The sequence below is a fragment of the Strix uralensis genome, chromosome 4 (genome assembly GCF_047716275.1).
Source record: "Strix uralensis isolate ZFMK-TIS-50842 chromosome 4, bStrUra1, whole genome shotgun sequence".
NCBI lineage: Eukaryota > Metazoa > Chordata > Aves > Strigiformes > Strigidae > Strix > Strix uralensis.
This window is the reverse complement of record NC_133975.1, coordinates 62,538,161-62,558,138: the sequence shown is the minus strand read 5'-3', so window position 1 is coordinate 62,558,138 and position 19,978 is coordinate 62,538,161. Positions and strand designations below refer to the sequence as shown.

The 19,978-nt window shown below is 44.1% G+C and overlaps 1 protein-coding gene across 1 annotated transcript in view; it reads left to right on the top strand.

Moving 5' to 3' along the window:
* Positions 1–19,978, top strand: part of ADGRL3 (adhesion G protein-coupled receptor L3) — a 514,733-nt gene that overhangs the window by 398,298 nt on the left and 96,457 nt on the right. The window contains exons 10-11 of the mRNA XM_074866987.1: positions 16,941–17,246; positions 19,448–19,551. Of these exons, the coding sequence (XP_074723088.1) occupies positions 16,941–17,246; positions 19,448–19,551 (410 nt within the window). The remainder of the gene's footprint in view (positions 1–16,940; positions 17,247–19,447; positions 19,552–19,978) is intronic.

Sequence of the window (19,978 nt, the reverse complement as noted above, 5' to 3'; positions counted from 1 at the left end):
GCTTAGTGCGATTTGTTATCCAGTGAGTGCTTGCTCATGTTTAAAGTTGGCTGGATTGAGAGCTGATGTTTTCTCCTTATCTCCAGCCCTGTCCCTCAGTGGTGGTGAATGTCAGTGAGTAGTAGCTCTCATAGAATCATAGAATGGTTTGGGTTGGAAGGGACCTTAAAGATCATCTAGTTCCAACCCCCCTGCCACAGGCAGGAACACCTTCCACTAGACTTGGTTTCTCAAAGCCCCGTCCAACCTGGCCTTGAACACTTCCAGGGAGGGGACATCCACAACTTCTCTGGGCAACCTGTGCCAGTGTCTCACCACCCTCACAATACAGAATTTCTTCCTTACATGTAATCTAAACCTTCCTTCTTTCAGTTTAAAACCATTACCCCTTCATCCAATCCCTACACTCCCTGATGAAAGTCCCTCCCCATCTTTCCTGTAGGCCCCCTTGAAGTACTGGAAGGCTGCTATAAGGTCTCCCTGGAGCCTTCTCTTCACTGGGATGAACCCCAACTCTCTCAGCCTGTCCTCATAAGGGAGGTGCTCCAGACCCCTGATAATCTTTGTGGCCTCCTCTGGACCTGCTTGAGCAGGTCCATGTCCTTGTTATACTGAGGGCCCTATGGCTGGACACAGTACTACGGGTAGGATCTCACCAGAGCAGAGTAAAGGGGAGAATCACCTCCCTTGACCTGCTGGCCACACTTCTCTTGATGAAGCCCAGGGTACAGTTGGCTTTCTGGTCTGCGAGTGTCCATTACTGGCTCATAGTCCTCCAAGTCCTTCTCCACAGGGCCACTTTCAATCTACTCTTCGCCCAGCCTGTATTTGTGCATGGGATTGCCTTGACCGATGTGCAGGACCTTGCACTTGACCTTCATGAGGTTTGCATGGGCCCACCTCTCAAGCCTGTACAGGCCCCTCTGGATGACATCCCTTCCCTCCAGCGTGTTGACCGCACCACACCTTGGTGTTGTTGGAAAACTTGCTGAGGGTGCACTCAATCCCACTGTCCATGTCTCCAACAAAGATGTTAAACAGCACCGGTCCCACCACTGACCCTTGAGGAACACCACTCATCACTGCTCTTCACTTGGACTTTGAGCTGTTGACCGCAACTCTTTGAGTGCAGCCATCCAGCCGATTCCTTATCCACTGAGTGGTCCATGCATCAAATCCATGTCTGTCCAGAGACAAGGATGTCATGTGGGACAGTGTCAAATGTCCTGCACAAGCCCAGGCAGATGACATCAGTTGCTCTTCCCTTAACCACAAGTGTTATGGAAGCTATCAAATAAACAACCAACCATAAAAAATTAAAAATTTATTGTCAACACAATTAACTAGCACTCTGCAACTATTCAATTACAGGTTTGAATGTCTGTGAGAGGAGAACAGAACAACTTCCTAGGATTTAACGACAACCCAAAACGCAGAACAAACAACTCCTTAGGGTTTAACGGCAACCCAAAGTGCAGAATAATGCACCACTTCCTAGGGTTTGACGACAACCCAAAACGCTCTATCACTCACCTAACAAGTGAGGGCTCTCAACCTCAAGGACCTTCTCAGGGCAGCATCCTGACCCAAGTCACCTCAAGGAGTTTCCTTGGGTGGCATCCTGACCCGAGGGGAGAGTCCTCAACCACAGGACACTGCTCCAGGGAACAAGCTCAAAATGGTGCCCCCAGGGGACTCCATTTATACCCAGGTGAATCTGATGTGTGGTCAGTATCATCTTCTGTCATGACGTGGACTGGAAGCCCAGAGAATTGCAACGGTTCTGTGATCCCCTCAAGTTAAATTAAGGTGAAACGACACCAAACGACCAGTTAAAATGTTTTACTTGCAGTAGAGAACAATTTAAACTTGGAAAAGGATAATAAGCAATGTGATCTCTTATAAATCTATAAGAAAGAAAAGAAAGGAAAGGAAAGAAAAAGAAAGGAGAGAAAGAGTCAAAGAAATACAGATCACCACCCCTGGATCCAGCATTGTCTCAGGTCCAGTAGTCTTGGGTGGTGGATGTACACGGAACGAAGTTTTCTGTTGCCTTTTTAAGTTCATCGTATCAGCTGATTAGCATATCTGCCCACCTTTAGGGTTTTTTTTCTCTGGTCCCACAGGTTTTTGCTGCACCCAGCTTCTGGGGCAGAAATGCTCACCTCTTATCAGTCGATTAGCAATGCATGCATGGTGTCTGGCATACACAATGGAGCCACAATGGCTACACGATGGAGCTACTGATAAACGTTTGGTTTTGCTCAGTCCATGTCTGCTTCTTCAAAGCTTATCTAAGGAGTTTGACAATGCAACTGCTATGGAGTGAGGGGTGCATCCTTCAATACTCCTGCTTCCTTGAGTGACATTCCTTAGACTAATCACAAAGGCCACAGCTTGTCCTTGAGGTTTTCTGTGTCGATGAATGTTTGAGGCATTTCTTCCTTACAGCTCCTATTGGCCAAAGGCCCCAACTACCGTGAAGCTCTGAGAACAAAGTCAATCCATAGCTGCTACACTTCAGCAGCCAAGAAGCCCTGTTTTCATTGGGTGGGTGCACCTGCCACAACGAGCGCTGTAACCCCATCGTAGAAGGCCACCAATTTCGTCAGGCACAATTTGCCCTTAGTGAAGTCATGTTGGCTGCCACCAGTCACCTCCTTATGTCCCATGTGCCCTAGCATAGTTTCCAGGAGAATCCACTCTGTGATCTTGCTGGGCACAGAGATGAGTCTGGCTGGCCTGTAGTTCCCTGGGTCTTATATATTTCCCTCTTTAAATATGAGTGTTATGTTTCCCCTTTTCCAGTCACAGGAACTTCACCAGACTGCCACAACTTCTCAAATATGATGGACAGTGGCTTAGCCCCTTCATCTGCCAGTTCTCTCAGGACCCACAGATGCATCTCATCAGGTCCTATGGACTTGTGCACCTTCAGGTTCCTTAGATGGTCTCAAACCTGATCTCCTACAGTGGGCGGTTCTTCTTTTTCCCAATCCCTACCTTTGCCTTCTGTGACTTGGGTGGTGTGGCTGGAGCCCTTGCCAGTGAAGACTGAGGCAAAAAAGTTGTTGAGTACCTCAGTCTTCTTTATATCCCAGGTGACGAAGTCTCCCTTTCTGTTCTGGAGAGGGCCCACATCTTCCCTGGTCTTCCTTTTATCACTGACGTACCTATAGAAGCTTTTCTTGTTGCCCTTGACATCCCTGGCCAGATTTAATTCTATCAGGGCTTTGGCCTTCCTAACCTGATCCCTGGCTTCTCGGACATTTTCTCTGTATTCCTCCCAGGCTACTTGGCTGTGCTTCCACCTTCTGTAGGCTTCCTTTTTGTCTTTGAGCTTATCCAGGATTTCCTTGTTCATCCATGCAGGCCTCCTACATGTCTCTCAGGGACAAACATCCCCATCGAAAACAGCAGCCTCTGAAGGTCTGAAAGCCATGTGTGGCAAATAAGTGTCAGGTCAGCATGCCCCAGTAGGTACATTGTAGGCTGCTCTTAGAGATGTTCTTGAGTCCCTTCAGTACAGGGTGCACGTTGCTATTATTGAAGGCACAATCTCATCTGGGAAGCATAATTCACATTGCTGCCCTTGGAGCTGAAATGATGCATGTTGCTGAAGTAAAGTTGCATCTCCCTTAGTTACAGCCCGTTGCCTCGTTGGAGTCTGTTTGACCAGGCATCTTGATCTCTATGAGATTTCTGTGCGCTCTGCTCTGAACAAGAGCTGCAGATGGCAATGATTTAACTGAATCAGCATCGCTGTTTTAGCTCAAATATGAAGTTTAATAAGGGAAAATAACAGCTTCATTTGGAAAGATATCTTCTGGGCCAGGGGGACTGACCTTGTGCGAGTGACTGCTGCCAAGAGGATTAGAGTTATATGTTGTGCTCAGAAATGTACTGTGGACATGCTGAGCTTGGCTCAGAAGATGGGCAGAGTGGTCCCTTCAGTCCAATACCTTGTCTGCGCTTCAGACTTTGCAAAAGGAGATTCCTCAGGGAATAACCTGGATCAAGAGAAGGGCTCATTCTTTTGCATTAACCAGTAATTTCTTCATACAATAACACAGGAGGATCAAAGCCTTCACCATCCTCCTCTTGTTTTACTGTAATCCTTGGCACGTCTCGGTACTTCCCAGGAGTGTGTTGTGGACTGTGACGAACAATGTCCTCTGCAGGAGGAGAAGGAAATAGGGACACTGGGTTGTCCGGTTGGGATGGAGTTTTCCCCTGCCTCTACCCACCAGCCTGTTCGTAGCATCCATACTGTAGCAACCATCCATTTCTGGTTATCCATGGAAAGGCTTAAGCCTTTCCCAGAACCAACTAACACCTTGAGGAAAGGTGAGCAAATAGATGAGATGCTTTGCAGTTTCGTGTCCCAGAGATCTGCTGTAAGAGACACTGTGTTTTTCAGGAGACAAAGTCAGAAGTTGCTTGCTGTTGGGTAGCATAATTTGCAGCCGAGGCTCAGGCATGGAAATCTTGATACAGTGTAGGTGATAGCGTTGCTGGAACCTGTGGGGTCCTGCTGTCACCAGTGTTGTGAGGACCTCCAAAGAGCACCTCGGGTCTCGGGCAAATTGAATGGCTTTTGATGGTACCTTTTCCTGTCTATAGACCGGCTGACTCAGATTCCTAAATCAAATCTCTCTCTTTTTCTCTCTCTTCAAGCAAATCACATTTTCCTCTGCCTTGGAACAATCTCCACAGCAGCTGAATGGAACGGGCAAGCCACTTGCCACTGCAGTGCTTACACTTGTAATTTCTGTTTTGCTGGGCGGCTCCAGGTTGGCATGCCAATGAACTCTTGTGTCTCTGATCAGTGGTCAGTCAGGCTCTAGCCTCTTAAAAAAATACATTGTCTAATATTTATTTGGAGGTTTAAAACATTTCTTGACTTGCTTAGTGCTGACCACAAGGGCATATCACAGGTGACCTTCTTCCTCCCTTCCCATCTTAAGCCTGACCCCATACTAGAAAGTCTGTTATTTCCTTCAATTCTAGATGAGTTCAGTGTTATGCTCTGCTTTTTTTAGTATTCCTGGCCTGACAGATTTCCTCTCATTATAAATTATTCTGTCTGCTTCATCTGCATGCTTTTTCTCATTTACATTTAAGATAATGGAAGAAGAGTTGCTTTTGATGAAATAAGTGAGCTAGGTTTTGAGTTAGCATTATTATATAATGAGAGTTCTGGCTGAATAATGTAAAATATTAGGGATTTTGAGGTTTTTCTTACCTGTAAAGCACTGCTAGAAAAACTAATATACTTCTTCCCTGCAAATTGATGAAACTTCTTGATGCATGCATGGAATGTGAAAGGCTCAAGGCTAATAACATTGCAGGTCTCAACACATGTACGAAATGGTCTGCTGTAAAATATTTACAAAACAAAATATTTGACGTATTTGATGCTGAAGAGGGGAAAAATTAATAATCACTGTAGACTGGTGCATTTATTTTATGTTACCTGTGAGAGCTGTAAAGTGAGGTTTAGGCTGTGTGCTAGAGGCATATGGTAGCTCTTTAGTCCTGTATTGTAGCAGTAGTTTTATCCTATACTTAAAGTACTATCTGTAAGTATGTAAGGGTCTCTGCTGTATTTCAGAATTGGATGCGAATTGCTTGACTACTTTTTTTTTTCTCCCAGTTTTCTGTTATGCTTTTGAGTCTTACAGTCATATGAAGATACATTCACATTTAGCTAGACAGCAGGTATATTTTTTAAGATACGTGCATTGGACCAGGTCAGACTCTTTCATCTCTCCTCTCTCTCCTCTTTTTTCACATGTTGAATATATGCATCTTTTTTTTTCCTTATGAGAAACATGATTCTGTTGTTCAAAGTATCGCATTTATGCTTTGCAGTGACATCAGGTACTTAATTTTATGGCTGTATACATTATACAAAGGCAAGGAGATTACACAGCTTAAAAATTTCTAAAGGATACAATTTACTTTTTTCATTTCTTTGTCATCCTATTTTCTTTTCTATTCTTTACCAGTTTCCAACTTCCTCAGATTCTGATGATGCTCATGGGGATCCACAATGCGTTTGTTAGTAGCCCAAGTGGATCAGGTGCAGTTTAGGCTTCCAGGCCAAGAGTACGCTATGGAAAATCCCTATTCTGGCACAGCAGCACATGGATGTTCCTTTGTGCATTTGGTGCCTCTGGCTTGGACCAGTAATTCCTCTGGGCATGTAAACTTTAGCACCTGACTGCATGCAAAACCAGGATAGGCATACAGCTTTGACCTAAAATATATTGCTTTTCAGTACTACTATTTACTTTCTTGTAGGGTTTTTTATGTCCTTCTTTTCTGTGGGCCCAATTCAAAGTCCTACAAGGTCAATGGGTATATTCCTCTGCTTCACAAGAAAAAACATGCTTACATTGCAATGTGCTGGTCTGAACTAGCCATTAACAAGAATAATCTGAAAGCTAACAGATGTAAAGCTAGAAATCAGTGTTGAAGGTTTTTCCACCTTGGGCTTATGTATTGTCATCTTGTCATCAACCTCTCAGGTAAGAGCTTGAAACTACATCTTGGCCAACGCTGACTGCATGAGAGCTGGTAGCCCTTAGTGGCACAGAGCCAAACAAGTTAGGTTAAACCTCCTTTTCTGATATTTGGATGCTGTTCCTTCCTGCCTCTCAGCTTTCTGCTGTGACTTTTCAGCTGTGATGACTAGCCATGGCAATGCCTGCAGCCCTGGAGCCTTCAGGCTGGAGATCTTTGGCATCTCTTTGAGATGCTGAGACATATGAATGCATATTCAACATCACTACCAAGCACCCCAGTGTCCTCCCTCACCAAACAAACAGCCTCCGGGACACAGATGGGGGATGCTTGCATGCCAGGTTTGTTAGGACATCAGCGTGGACCTGATAGTGTACCAAGTTGCCTGTGTCCATAAGTACCGAAGTCTAGTATAAAAACAGGAGATCCTTGAAAGTGTTACCCAGTTCATCACCTTAAAATGCCCTATATATTGCAGTTTATTTATTTGTTATAAATCCGCTTTACTGAAGCAAATGTGGTTTTCATAATATTAATGAGTCTCTTATTGTTAAAGCCCGCTGCAGAACATCAGATACCTATAAAACAAATTTAGATGCCAGTCTTGTAGTTAAGCATTGTTTAGGCAGATCCCTGAGCTAACGTGAATACAGCTATTAGAATTGAGTTTTACAAAATATTGATGTTTCTACATAAGTAATAAACAGTTTTAGAAGGGAGCTAAGCAGCAGTTTAGGGTTTTTCAGGGAAACTGCTTTATTTCTGAAAGTAGCTGAATATTGATATTCTTACAATTGAGTTTTGTCAGCTGCTTAGGATTGGCTCACGTGAAAGACATTTTTTCTGTTTAGCACAGGCTTGTTCCCTCCCTTCTTTCCATCTGTCACTCCAGGAGCAGAAAGCAAACTGCTAGCAAGTTTAGGGAGAGGGTTGAGCTAATCCAAGCTCCAAAATGACATGTGGCCAAGAGGCTGAAGCCATGCTTGCCCTCTGATTTACAGGAGGGGACTTGACAGCACATCCACACCCAGGTGCACCAGAGCATGCTCAAAGGATGAGAAAAGATGGCCTTTCTCAACATTGCCCTATTTCTGCTGGTTTCAGTGATCAGCTTTCTCCAAAGTTCAGGCTGTTTTTCTCATAGGAGCAAGAATAAATAGAATAAATAACATAGAAGCTAATGCAGTCAGACTGAGTGCTGCAAGTGCCCTTTGGCGGCTTTGGAGAAGGATTTGGTTCTTTGAATCAGGTTTGAAATAACCAGTGGGTTGTAGCAAGAGGAGGAAATAAATGGGTTTGGTGAAAGACAAAAGGTGAGCTTTTGCTGGCAGGTTTATCATTCCTGTTGCTTTAGAGGATGCTAAAAGTACAGTATGGATATAACATCTACTGTACAGACAGAAGGCCCTGCTTTCAGGTCACCCATTCATGTCTGGAAATGCAGTATGACCTTCATGCTAATGAAGTCAATCCCAACATAGGTTAGAGAAGGAAGGGTATAAGCAATCCTAACTCCATCTTTGATATTTTGTGTTTTATTCCTTTTCCTCTTTCTGACTTCAGCTGACCAGTCCACCCACAGTGTGTTTGCACTTAAAACACTGGGCATCAGGGCTGATTTGGAAGCCCAGCAATGGTACATGAAACCAGGAGGGACCTCAGATCCTGAGCCTCAGAGCAGCTAGGATCAAGGGATGGTGCACGTGGTGTAAGGGGCGATGCACAGTAAGCTCAAAAAGCAGCCTTTGTGATTTTAATCTGCCAGGCAGGAGGAAGCAGGGCCAGGCAGCTTTCCACCCACACCTCTTGCACACGTGCATGCGGTGGGGCCAGGGAGCTGATTTCTTGTAGTTCAGTGGGTTGTCTCCTTGGGTTTGCTCGTACTATGCCCTCTTCCTCAAGATAACAGCATAACACAATCAGGTTTTAAATATTAATACAGTGATCACAGGAGTGTAGCTTGGAAGCACCGAATCACTGAGAATTGAAAAGTCTAATCTGTCCTTTTGAAAGCTGTCCAATTTCTTTTTTATTTACAGCATTTGAACCATTTCACAAATTGGAAAGCAACCATCCAGCCATTTCACAGGCAGATTATGATATGTTTAAAAGAGTCCAAGGCATTTATCTGAATGCAATTGGCCATCTTGCTGACTAACATCTAGATTGGAGATATTACACACACAGATGAACAGAGACTATTGGAAGATGATAGTTTTCTCTTATTAAAGTTGTGTTTGTAGCTTGCAACTGAAGAAATGTTTCAGATAGCGGCATAAGCTGACTGCCCTTGGCCCTCAGAAGGACTCATCGTGTTGGTTGGCTAGATCAGAAAATGCTAGGGCGTGAATAGTCATTTTATGACTCCTGCACTTGCTTCCATTCATTGCAAATACAGAGGTGGGGAACTGCTGGAGAAGGACAGGCTCCATCTGGCACTGCCTCTGCAGAACACATGCAAGTTGTTCAATTAAAGACGGAGAAGTATAGGCAAAAGGCAGGAAACACCCATTAGATGAAGCTACATCCATTGCCAAACAGACAGGAAAAATTGTTTTTCCCCCTTAGCAGCTATGTATGTGCTTTGTTCTGCATAAAAACTAAAAGGTAGTTTAGTTTATGGATAAAACATATATGGTTGAATTAAAAGGGAAAAAACAAAAAAAACCCCACCCCACACAAAAAGACCAAACCAAAAACAAACAAAAAAACCCCCAAACAAACAAAAACCCAAAAAACCAAAACCCTGGTAGTCTCAGACTCCAGTAGATCTCTTGAAGCTGTAAGCATAATGCTCACGTGTCTGCACTCTAACATGGTCTGAATGAAAAACTGACAGCACCTGTTATTGAAATCAAAAGTGATTTCTCTAACAATGGGATACTGGGGAATTCCTACCGGGCTTCTCTTTAATAGAGTTTGAAGGATTCAGTTTAGAAGACAGGGCATAAGATCTGCACCACTGGCTCTGATGGATGTGAATCACACCAGGGGACAGAGATTGTTTAGGAGGTTAGAAGTTCACTCATAGATTCAGTAATAATATGCAGCTGGTGTGCCCTTAAAAAGAAATGGTAGGCTTCCCCCCCCCCCCCCCCCCGTATGAAATAACCTGTGGTTTGAAAAAAAATAGTAGTCAGATTTTATATGTTCATATCCAGAAATTCAAAATAACTGCAACCACATCTAACAGTGTTTTTGAGAACTAGAGCGTTTTGAAGCTAGATTGAGTAAAAATAGCTCTTGAACTGAGCTCTCAAACCTATTAGATTTATTAGATTTATAATAAATCCTGATCTACTGTCTATTAGATCAGCTCTTCTGTAATCTTTTCCTGTTTACCAGGCCTCCTATGGGCATAGTTCATCTGCATTTCCAAAAATATTACAGCATGATGTTGGAAAAAATGCTGAATTTTTGTCTTGCACACAATGGTCCAGCTAAATTTCTGCCTGAACATTCAGAATAAGTTGCAAAGTCTGGAAAGAGCAATATGGCATTAATGCCCTTGTTGAATGGGTGCAGAAGTGTACAAGAGGTTCATGAAGGTGGATTTGACAGAGGTCCTAGGTAAGGAAACAGAGCTAAGGCTTTAGGAACTGTCTTTGAATAGAAGAGGACCATGGTGAAGACAACAACTGATGTTCATGTGCTGTATCAGTTAATTTCCTGGTATTGCTAGATATGCTGATGTGCTGTAACCTGTGCCAATGACAGTTAAAACATTATCTGATGTCTCTAAAGTTATGCATTTTAAGTGGGATCCAGTAACTTCTTGGAGAAGAATGGGTCAGAGAGGAAAAGAAGAGAAGAAAAAAGCAGCTTCTTATATTCAAATGACAACTGAATTGGGGACCTGACACTAAGAGCTCGTGGGAGGCAGAAAAAGTATTAAGCGCTCACACACACACACAAAAAGTCCCACAAAGCATAAAGTGGATATTTCACCGAAAAACAGCCAGGCTGCTGTTTGGGTTTTTATTTTTTCAGGCAAAACCTGGAAGTTTGCAATAATTGCTAGAATGTTTTTGGTAAAACAACCTTTCCATAGCAATCTGGTATGTGTAATGAACAGTTGCTCATTGTCAGAAATGTAAAGTTTTGATTCAAAAGGGCTTTGGTAGACATATTTTTTGCCTGTTGGAAATTGGTCCCATGTGGTGGCTACTTTGAATGTATTAATTGTCTTGCTGAGAGTTGTGGTGCACTGAGAAAGGAAGAGTTGGGGCAGACTGACTGGACTTCAGTCTGTTGTGATGATTTTGCACACTTCGGTTCTCATTCTTTGTTGTTTAATGTTAAACACTCAAACTGAGATTCAGAGGAAAAACCCCAGTGTGTTAACTGATTCCAGCTTGAAGTGCATTGAAACAGCTGAATTTGCACCGTGTCTTGGACCACAGCTGTAGGTTTCCCCCTAGTACAGGGAACTCAACATCTGGCCCATATCCATTGCAGCATCTGCCCAGGCCCAGCAGAATAGTCACATGTGGGCAGAGGAGCCTCAGGAACAAAAACTGATCCCCTACTGGAAGAGGTAGGAAAAAAATTCCAGAAAGGGTTTTTCTATTTGGCAGCAGTCCACAAAGGAATGGACTTTTCTTCTATCAGATGCAGCATCCTCCTCCTCTGCTATTTCAGATGTTAGGTAAGAGGGAGGAAAAAGATGAGCTATGTATCTGTGTATCATACTTGATATGACTTTTTTAGGGTGGAGGACTACATGCAATTGTGTTGTTGAAGATAATGTGCCGAGTTGAACAATCTGATGCCATCTCATATCTAATCTTTTCTTCCCACCAATGGTTTTTGCACGCCTTTTGTCAGTCTCAGTCAATAAAGTTCCAACAACAAAAAACACAACCTCAACCCTTCCAAAAGCAGTGCGTGAACTTTTATGTTCACACATGATTCTGGCTCAGCTTTGCCAAGTAATGGCATTTGTGACCACAGGGGAGAGCTGTTCAGATGGTTGATGTGAGGTGTGCTTGGCCTTCACCTGCAGTAAAAATAAATCGTAGTTTCTCTCAAACATGTGAAAGGAGCTGTACATAATTTAGGGGATAATCTCACCTTGTTGATTCTCTGTCCCCACAGCTCCTGGGTGGCACTAGCATGTGGCTTTTGGTCTTCCAGCAGACATCCAACACGAGATGGTTTTGCAGGGTGATGTCTTTTGTGGTGTGGATTTGGTATAACGTTGCAATCCACCAGTGTGTTAATGACTGGGTTGATGGATACCTGCTTATGCAGCTCTAGGGATAGTACCGGATGTGCAAGGCTCAAGCTAGGTGCTCTTTGACTGAAGTCATCCTTTTCTGTCACCTTACAGGGAGTTCCATGAAAAGCAACCCCAAAAAAAAGGCAAAAGAAAATGGGGAATATATTTCTTTTCAAATAATATTTTTTTTCTAGGGAGTTTCAGAAAATGTTCTGAAATGCGTTTGAAAATGCCTGTAGAAAACTAATTCCTACAAGCTGCGTTTATGTGACAGGGAAAAGAAAAACAGCTGTGGTATAACCCTCCAACTGTTTTAGGTCTGGGGTTTTTTTGTGCTGTTTCTTTCAAGACATGCCTAAACCTTCTTGTTTGCTATGTAAATACAACTTGCACCATCTTTCAGTAGAAGAAGAAATAATAGAAGGGGATGCTGTAAGCAAAGGATGTGGTTGCCAAATCTGAAAAGTGCAAAACCAGCGGAGAGGGAGGGAGGGACCTTCAGGTTTTGTGTTTCTTGCAGCCTTTCAGAAACCAGCAATGCTCCATTTGTCTTAGCACAGCAACATCATGTGTAAATAATTGTGAATGCAGCCCGGACGTGCTCAAGAGGGCACTTGGATTGTTGTATCCTCCCGAAGATGTTGAACTCCTCAGATTAGTTATACCTCAGTTGCTCGACCATTGCACCAGCTGCAGCTCAGGGAGCAGGCACAGGCTCTTGGCCAGTGGCGACCCAGCACGTCTGCTTGAGCATCAGCCTTGGGAATGCAAAACTCACCAGAGAGTGAAGTCATCGTGGTTTGCTTGGACCTTGCACACAAAACTTGGAGTGGGGTCTCTCCTTCCAATTACATGAGCGAACACTGGCTTGTAAACGCGTAGCCCTCAGGCTCAACCTTTGGATTGCAACCCTCAGGGGAGAGCTTGATGGATATCTTTTGTCATCTGTTACCTAGGAAAAGCCAGTGAACCTCACCCAGGAAATCTTGTCTGCAATTTTTGCTCGAGGGCCACCCAGTTGTCTTCATTCATGGGACAGAAAACGTATGACATCTCTTAAAAAATATTTTCAGTTATTGAGTACACTGGGTCATAGGCTGGATACTTAGGTGCCAAAAGAAAAAAATGAGAGAAAAGGTAGCTTGGTAGTAACCGCAAGTAGGCTTGCTTGCTATCAAAGCTGCTTTTGTGACAGGAAAACACCAGTCAGAGTCACCTGGAAAAGCAGTCTCCCGTGACTGGGAGCACCAGGAAGAGGTGAGCAGAACAGAAGGTAAGATGACATGTGTGCTGGTTTTTCCTGGTGACAGATAGGAAGCACTGGTCTTAGGCCATTTGTGTGTTTCTTATGTTAAGCCAGGAAAGGGGAAAAGAAGGAACTGGGGGGGAAAAAAGTCAGACCCTTATTTATTTAAGATTTTTCCCTATGAGCAAATCCTTCCCATGATTTTCCTCCCACCAAGCAAAATTCCTCCTCCAGAGCTATGTGTAAAGGTTGGGAAATAAAATAAAGGAGGGAAAAAACTGAACAATTTCTTTTTCTTGCTCGTCAGTGTGCCAGGAGTAGAGAGAGGCTCCTCCGGGAGTTGTAATTACTCCCCTGTGGATGCTGGAAATGTTTTGAGGTTTTTTTTATAGCTGCAGCTGTAGTCTGAAAGATGGCAAAACTTAGTCTTGTTATTAGTGCCAGCTCTCTAGCTAGAGCAGGGGAGAAAAAAGTGAAGTATCACTTTGGGGTGTTTCTGGGGAAGAGGTGTTTCCACAGCCACAGTTTCTTTTCTTGGGATCACTGTGAAAATACCTGTCCCAGTGCTGTGCTTCATGGAATTGAAGTCTGCAAAGTCTTGGATTTGGAGCCTAGGAGTAAAAACTAAGTCTTGCCCAAAAGCTGTCTTTAAACTCTTAATATGGCAATGCATAGTAAAAACAATCAGTAAAAGTAAAATAATCAAGATTATACGTTTCTAATGTAATAGTGTTGATGGTTTTTAAAGGCTAGTCCTTGTCTATGAGCAAAGATTGTGTTATGAAATATTATCTGAAGAACCCTTCTGTTAAAGCGATGCTGCAATGCTGCTTTTCCCGGAGTTAAAAATTCACAGTTTATTGGCAGCCTGAGTTAAACTGGAGGTTTGATCTCTGTTCTGTGCTGTAGGATTTAGGTAATTTTGCACAGGTTGCAGTCTTTTCATGGTTTTGCTTGGATTTGAGAATCATTTATATGTAAATGATCCTGATCTCGTGTTCTTTCCCTTCTTACCAATTAACTTTCTTTTAAAGCACACAGTTGTGTGAGCAAAAGGCAAGCAGTGCTGCCTGGGGCCAGTGAGACTGGGTGACGTTAGCATGGTGATCATGTTCGCTGGCGCTCATTACCAAATTGACTCGCTGAATAATCAGACCTTTGAACTGAGTTCAGTGGTATCCCATCCATCTCACTCTGTTAGGCCACTTCGAGGCAGCTCTTTTATGTCTTCTTATAAATTGTCCTGTGTAAATGGTGGAGGTGTTTATTTTTAAAAGCAGCAAGAAAGCCCAGTTGAACAAGAAAAAAGGTTGGAAGAACAAGCCCTCAAAGAGTTTTCAACACTAGTGCCAAGGGGTTTATGAAAGATAAAACAACTCATTTTTTTATGGCTAAAGGATAATGCCATTAAATCCTTTGTGCCTAGCTGCTGCAGTAAACTTGCCAAAGCTGTTCCAAAACCAACACGCTGTGGGATAGTCAATGATTGTCAATGAAAACTAGGCTCAAAAATGCAACACCCCTGGATGTGGATCAAGAGGAACTCCTGGGTCCACAGTATCTGTTTCTATGTGCTCACAAATGACTGTAAGAATGATTTTAAGGGGCAGTTGCTAGTTTTGGCTTTGAAACTGTATCCGCTATGTCTACTTGGTACCTCTGCACCTGTAGTGCACAGCGTAGGTCATTTTGCAAATGCAAAATACTTGTTATTGCATGAGTAAATGGGAAAATCTCTGCAGATTATCTGTCAGGCTAATCATTATTATGAAGAAATAAAATATGTACTTATGGCAAGACCTGCTGTAGTAAAACCAGATAATATTTGCTGAAGTTCTCTACAAATTTTAATCCTCCTTGTAAAGTCAGATGGAAATCATTGTTTGGTGTTCTAGCACAGCTTTGAGCAGAAACTAGAAGAAATCTGTCAATGTCTGAAGTATTTTGCATTGTATTTTTTGGAGTTCATTCAAGCTCAGGGCTCATAGTGAAAGGAAGGTGGCACGAGAATTCTGGAAAATCTGATCAGTGAGCTCAGTACACCTGACTTCAAATCAGTGTCCTGGTATTCAGGTGGTTTAGTGCCTGTTGCACTATTGTTTGCCTTTTCGGAGCCTGGGGGAGAAGCTGCTCCTATTTCCCGAGGGATGGTAGAGCTGGGATTTTTACACTGAATATTTTCTTGAAAAATACTGATCCCTCAGAAGATTATGTATATGATGCTGCTGAGTTTTAAAGTTTGAGGAGAGGGTATCTCAGCCTTGGAGTAAAATTGCCTAAAACCAGAGCAAATGTGTGCCTCGACTGCCATGTTATTGATTACTCTGGGGCAAGAGAATTGCTCACAGCACCATGGGTTTAAATTACTTAAATAACAAAAAAACCTTTCAGAATGGAAAAATTCCTATTTTACACTAAAGGCAGGCATCTCTGTGCTTGGAATAGGTTGACTTGAATGAATTCCAGTGACAGCAATATCATTATACATTAATAACTAATATTGCATAAATAGTGAGCGTGGTCTGCTTCATTGGACCTAGAAGAGAGGACAGTCTCTGTTCTCAGGAGCTTGCAGGCTGAGCCTGCTCACACAACTAAGTTAAGAGGCTGCTCCTCAGGGTGACAGGGTGATTCTCGCATTTAATTTTAATTTCTTGCTAGGCTGGAGTTCACACATGGCTGTCTTTAATGTAGAAACTCCTATTCGTGTTGCTGGACCTGGAGCAACTGTGACTCTGAAGTTTTTTTGGATGCTGGAAGAGGTGGGATATTAGGGAGATGTTGTGGCATGGGAATTAAAGAGAGAGTGATATCAGATAAGCATCAGACAAGCCTATTCATATGGCTTCCTTACCTGCCTTTCCCTGACAGCCCATGTTTCCCCGGGCATGGATTGAGGGGACAGTTGTGAATATCTGGCATGGAGTAAAAGCGTTATGTAGAGAGAAGCAGGAGGATGCTTATCTTTGGAAGAGGAAAAGGAGGTGGGAGAAGCAGGCTTCTTCACAAGCTGTATGCGGTACAGCACGGCAGGGGCGATGGAGGAGCAATCGGAGGCAGCCTGCCTCAGTTTCCCCACCTGAGATTTCAGGTCAAGCCATAAAGAAATCCATGTGAAACTCCAATCTGTGTAAACACCTTGGTCTAAATATCAGGCAAAATAAGGTAATGATAAGGTGGGGGATGCCTCAATATTCACCACATGCAGTACATAGTGCCAGCTATTACAGGATGTAGGCTGGGTTAATGCATTTCTAAAGCAGGTTCCCCACCTCTTGCAGCTCGACCACTCATCAAAGGTTTTAAACGAAATCGCCTGTTAAGCATTAAATTTTCGAGGATTTGGCTGGGCTGACGTGCACCTTTGCATCTGCCACGTGCCCTGCAGCTCAAGGGGCCAAGTGCTGCTGTTGGGATCAAGCAGCAAGGCATGAACCTGAGAGAAAGCAAGCAGCTTGTTCTGGAGAACAGCCTTGTGTTCATCCCTCTGTGCACTGCTGTTTTGGGAATGGATTTGTGGTGTGTTGTTTTTTTTTATTACACCATGGAAAATGTTTTTCTGTCCGACCAGCTGGGTCTTCAACAACACTAAAAAATTAAAAGCACTTCTGTGCTAGGTGTTCCCTAAAAGATGGAAAATAAGATTTTTACATTAAAATGCCAGGAAGAAAAATGGTGAGGGCATAAAGTGCTGCTTTATTTTCATCAGATGCTAGTGCTTTTGGAAAATCGGTTGTGCTCCAGCGGTCATTACCCCCCTGTGTGCTTCTCTCACTGTGTGCTCCAGCTTCTCTCTGAAAGGTGGCTGTGCAGAAAGCCTTGCATTAGCTGTAGTTCCAACTACACCCCGCAGACCACCACAGTTGGAAGAGGGGACATCCTCAGGACCTAGACTTGAGTCCCTTTTTTCCTTCCTCTCTTTAATCAGCTCTGCCTTCGTTTCAGGAGTATCGACATCGGGGGCTCTAGGCCCTGGGAGCACCACTGTCAGCACCACACCACGAGTGGCCACCAGCAGCACAGGTCGCCCCACCACCACCTCAGTCTCGGGCAGGAGGAACAGGAGCACCAGCACACCGTCACCCATGGCCGATGTCCCCGACGAAATGACCACGCACCTCCCACCCGCCTCCTCCCAGCTGCCGCCAGCTGGCGCGGAGAGCTGTGACCCCATGGAAGCCCGTGATATTATGTGGTCTCGGACTCGGCAGGGCCAGGTGGCAAAACAGCCGTGTCCCATGGGCTCGATAGGTGAGTCGAGGGGTGGGGGGACACTCCAAGCCATCTCCATTTGCCCATGGGACTTAAGTGTGCAGCCAGGTTGCCCACGGGCCCCTGTGGCACACATGCTTCCATCAGTGGAGCATGCTGATGCCTTCTGTCAGGTCTGTATTGCCTTGCCTGAGGTATGGCAAGCAGCTGGCCAGAGTTGAAGCCTCAATATGCTGAGCACATTGTGCAGGATCTTTGGCATCCCAAGCTCTGGTCAAAGGAGAGTACAAACTAACAACCTTGTGGAGTTGAGCTTGATGTGCTATAAGAGCCTCTGCCTCCAGAAGTTATGTATGATGCGACTGTTATCCCTGGTTTTGCTTGTATTTGTAGCCCCTGGGCTCATTGACTGATGCATTGATGGTGGATGCTTTGCTTGGTTGGGGGGTGGGGACTGGGGGAAATCAACAAAACTTACATTTTGAAGCTCTGTGCTGCACTGTTTGCATTTCAAAGGCCATGGCCAGCATTTCGAAGCACAGGTATCCCCAGATCGCACTCCTGAACCAGCATGAGTGATTTTTCAAACTGCAGCCAGCATCCAGTGTGATCAGCAGGGAAAGCAGGGGGAAAACAAAGCCAGACCTTTCAAAATGGTTTATTGCTTATGGGGTTTTGCTCCTTTTCTTCTACTCTTCCCCCCAATTGTTTTCTTCCAAGAGGCTGGTTTTGGAAATTTCCTGTCCAAATTAAAACACGGTTGGATGAAGAATGGGTTTTGGCAGATGGTTCAGTTTGCTGTATTTTAACAAATGCAGTTTTCTGAAAGTATTTATTTTTCAAGCTAGTCTTGGTGTCCAGCCCCAAGAGACCACTTGCCAAGAAGAAATCAGAAGGTGAAGGAAATTGCCTGAAAATAAGGGCTGGAGTGAGCTGGCTTGCAGAGGAGACTCTGTGTTAATTCTCCGCTCCATTGCCCTGGAGAGCCATTCACACCTGTGTATACGAATACTGACTCTCTCTTGAATTTGGTGAGGTCAGACTGATAAAGTGTACGTTAAAGTACGAGGGGCGTGAAAAGATGTCAGTGGTGAGAATAGGTAAAGAACATTTTTGCTGTCTTTCCCAGCCCCACTTGGTAAAATTAATGCAAAAAGTATCATGTGGTTCTCAGAGAAGGGAAAGGATAGTCTGAACTGAAGCTGTGAAAAGAAGAGAAAAGATAAAAAAGAAAAATGAAGGCTGGATGCGGGGAGCCCTTTTCTAAGCACAAGAGCTAAGGACTAGATGAAAATAGCTAAGTTAAAAAAAAAAATAAATACCCAACTTGTTGATAGGGGATGGCAATAAGCCTTTCCCATCTTTAATTTCAGTGATTCATTCAACTTGTTAAAAGCTGTGGTTTATTAGCAGTGGGCCTCTTCCAACTCCCTTTGAAGGCATGAGCAAACTCTCACTGGTTTTAATTGGTGCTACCATCAGACCTAGCCTGTAATTCACTCCTCTGCTGAAAAGTTCGGCTCTGCAGGGCAGAGCACTTTATAGGATGCAGAGTCTTTAATCTACGGGTACCAGCTTCCTTGCTTTTTAAAGATCTTTAACTGCACCATTTCAGATGCATTTCTCCTTGTCTGGAAGGGCCTGAGGCATGTTCCTGTCTTTTGCAGCAGGGATCTGGGTGGCCCTTGCCAAACAAAACTTTCCTCTAAAGTCCCCCTCCACAGCTGGGGGTGGACAGTGAAACCCAGCATTACATCTTGGCATTTGTAGCGTTTAAACTCTTGTTGTTTCCACCCAAATGTTTTAATGATGATTCAAAGCAGCAAAATCTTCGTAAATCAGCAAGAATGTCGAGGTGCAGTGTCTGATCCTGGGGCAGAGGGGTGGTGGGGCAGAGCATTTGAGGTGCTAGCTCAGTGTTTGGGATCCAGCTTTGATTTCTTAGTCCCTGGCAGCTTTCCTGCCTGGCCTTAGGCAAAGCCCTCTGTCTGTAGTCTCTGGTGAAATGGAGATACCCCTGAACTGCCTCATGGGTCTTTTATGTTTTAGGGCCCCTAAGCATTAAGATGATGGGAGACAAGGACACTGAGATGACTCGGAAGAGTCCTACTGAGGTGCTGAATACTAATAAGCTCCTAAGCTTTGCACGAGGTGTCCGTCATGAAATGAAGCCTGTGACATGGGGTCCTGGGGGCAAAATGCAACCAATAACACTGAACACAGCGGCATTCCTCTTCCAGGTGTTGCAACTTACCGGTGTCTTGCACCAGATGGGATGTGGGAGCCCCAGGGACCTGATCTCAGCAACTGCTCTTCTCCCTGGATAAACCACATCACTCAGAAGGTAAAACTGTTCATGTGTGTTGACCACACCGAGTCTAAGCACTGTCTTCCTGATCTCCCTGGTTGTTTTCACAACAAGGAACCCAAAGTGACCAACAGTCACGCATAAAGCAGGAGCTATGCGTAGTAGCCAGGAGTTACAAGGAGAAAGCAAGACTGTAAACATCTGATGGAAATTAAGGCAAAGAGGGTGAGGGAAAGGCAAAGGAGAGGGATTGGAGAGTAGAATTAAACTAGAGTGAATGACAGTTCTTGTTTGTGGGAAGAAAAGGAGGAAGAGGGAGGAGAAGGTGGGTGGACATTTGGAAAATACCGACTTACTACAAAAGGAAACTTTCCCTTTCACGCATCCCCAAGGATTTTCTCATGCCACGCAAGCACAGGATAAACCCTGTAGCTGAGAAATCTTTACCAAAGAAAGGCAGGCT